The following is a 7,785-nucleotide window of genomic DNA, read 5'->3' as shown; positions in this document are numbered from 1 at the left end:
TCCTCCAGGAAGTCGGGCAGCGGCCCCACAGCGGCCGACTCCTTGCTGCCCGACGTCTCCTCTGGGCGCTCCACCTCCTCACAGGTGCCCAGCTTGGCACCAGCGGGTACCTTCCGGGCCTCGTCGGAGAAGTTAGCTACCAGCACCGTAACTAACTCCTCCCCCGCCCCAACGAGGCTCCGTCCGACTGCCACGCCGTCAGCCAGCCGCAGGTTTTCCGTGGGCTCCACCATGCCTTCCGCTCCACGCATCGCTCTGGACAGGCGACACCGGACCCTGGCCTCCGTCCTAGGGGCAAGGTGCAGACGCTCAGCCGCGACTACCTCTGCACAGCCAACCTCCGGAAGCAAAGGCACGTCTTGACCGCGTACCCTCACCAGCTTCCGTCCGAGGTCGACACAAGCCTTGCTCTGCGTCAGGTAGTCGAGGCCCAGCAAACACGGCTCGTCCAGATCGGCGACGTACACCGGCAGCCGCTACACAGCGCTGCCTACGCCGATACGAACCTCCACTGGGCCCTTGAGCTGCACACAGTGCCCCGTGACGCCGCACAGCCTCTGTGGCGCGTCTGGGAGTCGCGTGGCGGCCAGCATATCAGGCCGCACCAAGGTCTTCTCAGCCCCGGTGTCCACTGTCAGGCGGCATGGCTTCCCGTCCACTGAGCCCTCCACCTGCATCGCACTGGTTATCCGGCGGCAGCTTACGCAAGTCGGGGCCCGGGGACTGACGGCTGGGATTCGGCCCCCTTCTCCAGCCTGTCCGGGTTTCCCGCCTGCACTACCTCCTTTGGCTTGGGGCAGGCGCTCGAACGGTGGCCAGACTTGCCACAGTCCTTGCAGCAAGGCTGAAAGGCGTCGGAACTCAGTCGATCAAGGGAACGCGTCCTTCGCTCCCTCGGACAACGACTGCGCATGTGCCCCTTCTTGCCACAGCCCCAACACGAGCCGAGAAAACCGTCCGGGCTCGCCTTCCTCGACGTCGCCTTCTTCTCCACCTTCGCCTTCCGGCCCCGGAGGTCACGGCGGGGCTGGGGGGCCGCCCCTAGGCCGCTGGTCGTCTTCAGGAAGGCCTCGAATTCCAAGGCCCTCGCCAGCGCCACCTGCAGGTCCCCAGGGTGCGCCTGCTTAACGTAAATCTGCAGCTGCTGGTCGTGCAGAGCGTCAACAAAGAAATCGCGGGCCAGCACCACGATCATCTCTTCCGGGGCAGCAGGATACGACCTTCTGACCAGCGCTTCCACGTCCTGCGCCAGCTGCGACAGTGTCTCGCCGCGCTCCCGAGTCCGCTTCTTCAGGCGAGCTCGGTACACCTCGGCCTGAAGGTGGTGCCCGAAACGACGCCGCAGGGCCTCCGCCATGCTCCCGTAAGAGGCACGTTGGGCCGGCGGCAGGTGCCCCAACACTTCCACAGCTGGGCCCCGAAGCGCTGTTGCCAACTGCAGCGCCTTCTCAGCTTCGTCCCAGCCCTGGGCAGCAGCTAGCATCTCAAACTGGGCAACATAGGCCTCCCAGGCCACCTTCCCGTCATACTCCGCCGGCTTGCGCCTCCCCGAACGGCGGGAAGCCGAGGGGCTGGATGGGGGGGAAAGCGGAGCACGTGGGCTGTTAGCCGGCCGGCATGGAGAGGGCGGCGGTGACGGCGGCAGAGAGGCGGGGTGAGTGGGTCCGACTCCGGCGCCAGTTGGACCCAAGGGGGCAGCTCCGATGGCTCCCCAACCTCCTGCGGCAGCTGCTGGCTCTGACACAACGCTGCGAGGGCCCAGGGGTTCTTGCCAGGGGCCCCATGAGGACCCCAGCAAGTCCGTCACCCTGGTGCTTGCCGCCAGCACGCGTGACGCTTCTTGTTCCTCCCCGCGTGACGTTGCCAGCTCTCGCCGCCGCCTCTCCGCCTCCACCTCCTCCCTCAGGCCCTGGACCTCGCCTTTCAGAGTCTGCACCTCTCCCAGCAGTTCACTCTTAACGCTGTCGCAGGCCTTGTCGGTGTACTGCTGGGTTTCCGCCTTCAGGGACGAGAGACTGCTCTGGAGGATATCGGCAAGATGGCGTGCCTGCTCGTCTGCCCTCTCTTCTGCCCTCTGAGCCTGCTCGCGAGCCCTCTCTTCTGCCCTCTGAGCCTGCTCGCGTGCCCTCTCGTCTGCCCTCTGAGCCTGCTCGCGTGCCCTCTCGTCTGCCCTCTGATCCAAATCCTGCCTCATACTGGCCAGCATGGCAGCGAACAATTCCATCTGGCCCGGCTTCACCTCACCCGGGTCAGCCTCGGCCTTGCCCGTCTCCTCACCCTCACGGCGATCACTGGGGGACGCCATGACACTCGGCGCGCTTCACTGTTCACTTATCCCACTCCTTTGACACCAAGTGTTACGCCACCCCCCCTACCACACACCATCCACGGGCAGGCAGGTGGCGTGATCCCCACCAGAACAACCACACGGGCACCAGTCACTCACAGCGGCCCACACCGCACACCGAGGGGAGGAGAGAACGAGGCAGAGGATACACGTTCAACACTAAGTTCTAGTTTAATGACAGGTTCCTCACACAGTACAGAGTACAGCAACTTTCAAGGGCACAGAACAGTTAGTTAATCAGGCACAGTACAGGGGCACGGCAGACACGCACACCGGATGCACACAGCTCGCGAGCGGAGCAGCTCAACACTCTCTCAAGCCCAGACACGCGTCTTCTCTACAACTCCTCAGCCACCCTTGCTCCCCCACTGCTCGACTCAGCACTTCCTGCCCGGCGGCCCGGCGGCCCCGGGCCCCCTCCTGTCTCTCTTGTCCCAACAAGTAGAGTTGCACCATGCTGAGCTAACATTGCATCATGCTACAAGTTCATCACATTACACATACAATCGTTCACATACAGCACATTCGTAACAATAGTATGATGACAAAGTCCCTTGAATCGTTACTGGCAGTATAAAAAAAGGGCAAAATAAGGGAAGGAAAATACTGTCACTAAACGATAAAAGGAAAAGTAAGAGTTAATAGTAAAAATGCACGTAAAAAATATCGAGCGAAAAGAAAAATAAATGAAAAAAGTAAAAAAGATGGAAAAAAACTTTGCTACTGTAAAACGAAAATAGATAAATAAAAAAGGAGAAAAGAAAGGAAAAGACTGCCACTGTAAAAAAGAAAAAAAGCTAACAAAAAAGAAAAAGAATGGAAAGAGAAGACTGACTGCAAAAAAGGAAGTAGGAGAAAGGAAGAAAACAACTGTAACTATAAAAAGAAAAAACAAAGCTAACCAGCCCGAGGTGACCTTTGCCCCTCGATCCTGCAGGCGGGAAAGGAATTTGTGTTGCTTTATTGAATTTGTGGCCGACCCTCCCTCCGAGAAGGTACACAAGTGCTTTAATCCTTCCCTGCAAGCCACTCCCATGGCAAACGGATTGATTAAATCACTGAAAGCAGGCAGCCTAGCAAAGAGCCAACAGGCTTTCTGCCGCCTGCTAGTCCATGTTTCCATGTTTTCGTGTTTCCTCCTCCTCCTCCTCCTCCTCCTCCTCCTCCCGTGCAGTAAAACAACACTCCCCACTAATTGCCTCTTTCCTCTCTTCCTCCCCCCCCATCACCTTCCTTCCTCACCCTCCCTCCTTCTCTTCCCCTTTCTCCCCAATAACACCCCCACGACTATCCTCATTCCCACCTCTCTCCCTCCTCCCCGCATAACTTTTCCTTCTCCTTTCTCTTCCCTCCTACTTTTCCCTTCTTCCCCTTACTCGTAAAATTTGTCTCCCCAATATCTCCACCTTTTTGACTTCTCCCCAAAATTGCTCCTATCATGCTCGTGTTTCCTCCCCTTCTCCCCTCACTGCCACCCTCCATACCCTCCTGCTCTTCCTTCACCTGCTCTTCCCTCCTATCTCTCCAGTTTACGTCCCCTTCCAACACGCTCTCTTCCACACTCCTCCTTCTCCCCTCTTCTCTCCCCCTCATCACCCTTCTCCCCCTCCCTTTCCCATTACACACAACATGACGGACTTTGTGACAGCCTCGCTAAATCCAGGTTGAGTTATCGGGGAATCTTTCCTGCCCTGTTTTTTTTTTGTTTGTATGTTTATAGTTTTTTTCCTTCGTTTTGTTGACTATGATTGGTTTTGTTTGTTTCTTGTATGAGTTGGTTTGTGATATTTTCTGTCTTTTTTGTGTGTTCTTAGTCTTTTTTTTATTATTTGGTGTCTCCTTAACATTTTTTTCAGGTGAATTGTCGCTTTTCCTTCGTGGTGGTTTCTTTGTTATGTTTTCAGGCGTGCTCAGCATTGTTTGCAGTTACTACTGGTCTGTTAATTGTCATATTCCAGGGAAGATTTTCATCACATTTACTGATTTTATTAGGGGAGAAAACTGGGTAACAAAACATAACATTAATTTTCCAAACATATATTCGTTAGCTTACAAAGTCAAACTCTAATTCTTTCGAGCCTTCTATTTACAACAAATGAAGCACACAGCGTTATGAATTCTCTTTTTTCATAATGCAAATAAAACAAACAAACGTAAGCAAACCCAAATACTAGTAGGGAATATAACATAAGTAGCCCAAAAGGCCGGAAGGCCTATGCAAATCCAAAACAAAAATTGCTCTGACATTTTGATAAAAAAAAAAAAAACAGTCCTCACACTGACTCATCAGTTACTGTGCAGGACTTCCGTGTCGCCGAGCACAGGCGTGGCGCCGCTCACACTCATGAATCTCACTACTCCGACTTTTCTCTGCATTGTCTGTATGGAAACATCCCGCCAGCCTTGCTCCGATGTGTGTTCTGCCTCAGCGAGCGTTACCGCGCTCACTGTTTCTTTTTCTTGGCGGCGCCGTGGTGCGAGTTCTCTTTGGCTTGACTCTTGCCCTTGCCCTTGGCCCTGGCATGGAGGCATAGGGATGATAAAGGAGAGGTATTCAACCCCTTCCTCTTTCACCTTCCATTGTGTCATTTTCCAGCGATCCATCGAGACACCCTTCCGTGCATTCCTTCTGATTTTCCCTCCCACACATCCTCCCCATCATTACAGTATCATTATCATCATCATTAGCAGCAGCAGCAGCAGCAGCCATCACCAGTCCACTATATCACTACTTTTTTTCTTTTATTAACCCTTTCATCCCTTTACTTCTACTCGTCTTTATTTCCCTTCTTTCCCCGTCTGTCCTCCCTCCTCTCGCCCCCGTTATTCTACCCTTACTCAAGAAGCACAAGAATTTTACCTGTATCCCTCTCTTTCTATCTTCTTATCTCCCCTCCTTTCTCTTCCTCATCATCATCTTTCTCCCCATATACCCTACGCCCCTGTCCACCAAGCAGTGAATGGGTATCAGGTATTAATCGGGGGTTGTGTCCCGTCTCCTGGGATCTGTTCCTTTCTCCTATAATTCCTTCCCCTATAATTCCTTCCCCTCCTGTCTCTCCCCGGCATATGACCACCGATGTTGCGCCGAATAAACGAAACTTTCTAACTTTTCTTCCTCCCCATTCTTACCCAGGAAAAGCACGAACAGAGAATAGGTAAAATTAGAGTTTCTTTTCCCTCCTCACCTCCTCCTCTTCGTCTCCTCACCTCCTTCTCTTCGTCTCCTCACCTCCCTTTCACCCATGAACAGGAAGGAAAAGGTGAACTCAGAGCTTCCTTTCTCTCCTCACTTCACACACTCGTCTCCTCACCTCCTCCTCTTCATCTCCTCGCCTCCCTTTCACCCATGAACAGGAAGGAAAAGGTGAACTCAGAGCTCCCTTTCTCTCCTCACTCTCCTGTCTCCTCATCTCTTCCTCTCCTCCTACTTCCTCTCCCTCACACAAGAACAGGAATTTTGAGGTGAACTCACGCTTCGTTGCTCTCCTCTATTCTCATCATCTTATCACTCACCCCCTCCACATCTCCTTTCTAGCAAGCACACCAGGAAACAGAAAAAAATTATGTTCTTAGAGGTTCTTGTGTCTTCTCACTTCCTCTTCATCTCCTCATCTCCTCCTTCCATCTCTTACGCAGGAAAAGCAGGAACAAGGAAGGAAAGGGTTAAATATGAGCTCCTACTTGGACTTCGCTCCCCGCCTTGATCACTTCGTTCCCCGCCTTGATCGAGACAAGACGCTCCTACCTAGCTTCCTTCATTCCCGTGCTCTGGACAGCTGCACCGGGTGAACAGAACAATGATCTAGCACAAGACTATTTTATATTGAACAAAGAAATATGATATAGACAGTGACTATTACAGTGATTAACTGAATGTTGCCAGAGGTCATCAGATACAAAGTACCAAGTGCCTGCATGTGATTGTAGTGAAGTCAACAAACTAAGCAGTAACAAGAAAAAACAGTTGAGTGAACACACAAACAACACCAGTGAAACACTACAGCAACTCCATCATAAGCAGTGTGTGTGTATTCCACTACCATGGCCAATACCAGACGAGGAGCGGCTCAAGGTCTCAGACAACTACGGGCCAACTCACAAACAACACCGAATCAGACCCCAACGAGCCGTTCCGCTACAGCATCTGCCGCTGGTGCCCAACCCAACCTTGTGGACAATGAACTAGGTGACATGATGGCTGGCCTCTCGGAAGAATCAAAGGCGCTGGTCAAAATTCTAAAAGTGATCATCACAAAGCAATTCAAAACAGAATTAGAAATAATAAAAGAAGAAATGATAAAGAAAGACACAGTAATCTCCAACCTGGAAACTGAAGTGAATGACCTGAAACACAAACTGCACAGCTTTGAAACACACATTGACAGCATCGAACAATATGAGCGAAACGACACAGTGGTTGTCAGTGGTCCCGCACTTCCCCCAGAAACGGCACCTGAAAACGCCAAAAGTCTCGTGGTGTCCACCTTCAAAGACCAGCTGAAAATAAATGTCAAAGAAGAAGACATAAGTGTGGCACACAGGCTCGGGCCCGTTCAACAAAACAGAAACAGGCCCATCATCGTCAAATTGGTGAACAGGTCCCTGAAATATGACCTTGTGGGGGCCTGCATAAACCTAAAACCGAATCTCTACATCAACGAGAGCTTGACCCCAAAAAGATACAACATCCTGAAAAAGGTGCTAGCAGTGAGGAAAGTCCACAGACAAAAATTCCAACAGTGCCATACAAAGGATGGAAAGATCATCATAAAACTCAAAAACTCCACAGTACGGCACACAATTGTCGACGAACAAACCTTGGTGGCTTTCCTGGAGAAGTACCCCGTGATGCTGGACACGTACCGGGAAATCGCCTCCTCCGACTAGACTACAGTCAACCTACGGCTGCTACCACTTCGACTGCTGCTACTACTTCAGCCACAACTACCACAACAACTACAATATCAATAAGTACTCTCTGACCACCACTTACACCAACACTGCCAGTAGCAACAAAAAAAAAAAAAAAACTTGTTCCACTACCACTACTACTATTACTATGTCTACTATAACCTCCACTCCTACTCCTACTACTACTACTACTACTACTACTACTACTACTACTACTATTACTATGTCTACTATAACCTCCACTCCTACTCCTACTACTACTACCACTACTACTATTACTATGTCTACTATAACCTCCACTCCTACTCCTACTACTACTACCACTACTACTATTACTATGTCTACTATAACCTCCACTCCTACTCCTACTACTAATACTACTACATCTTCTTTCTACATTTATAATTAAAAACTATAACTTCTAGTACAACTTAAAACAATAACCATTGTTAAAACATCCACGACCGCTACACAGCCACAGGCCATTAATATTAAAGCAGTAATAACTAATAATGGTGCAACTA

General features: G+C 51.3%; 1 protein-coding gene across 1 annotated transcript; it reads right to left on the bottom strand.

The window, feature by feature from the left end:
- Nucleotides 1-496: 496 nt before the first annotated feature.
- Nucleotides 497-2,881, bottom strand: LOC126994787 (uncharacterized). Its single transcript, XM_050854059.1, has one exon. The coding sequence runs from the start codon at nt 2,303-2,305 to the stop codon at nt 701-703; it is 1,605 nt and encodes a 534-aa protein (XP_050710016.1). The 5' UTR covers nt 2,306-2,881; the 3' UTR covers nt 497-700.
- Nucleotides 2,882-7,785: the final 4,904 nt, after the last annotated feature.

This window comes from Eriocheir sinensis, unplaced genomic scaffold (genome assembly GCF_024679095.1).
Source record: "Eriocheir sinensis breed Jianghai 21 unplaced genomic scaffold, ASM2467909v1 Scaffold875, whole genome shotgun sequence".
NCBI classification, from domain to species: Eukaryota; Metazoa; Arthropoda; class Malacostraca; order Decapoda; family Varunidae; genus Eriocheir; species Eriocheir sinensis.
The sequence above is the reverse complement of the archived record's forward strand: the minus strand, read 5'-3'. Positions and strand labels throughout refer to the sequence as shown.

Excerpts from the sequence above, each read along its gene's own strand:
- LOC126994787 (XM_050854059.1), bottom strand. The coding sequence starts at position 2,305 with ATGGCGTCCCCCAGTGATCGCCGTGAGGGTGAGGAGACGGGCAAGGCC.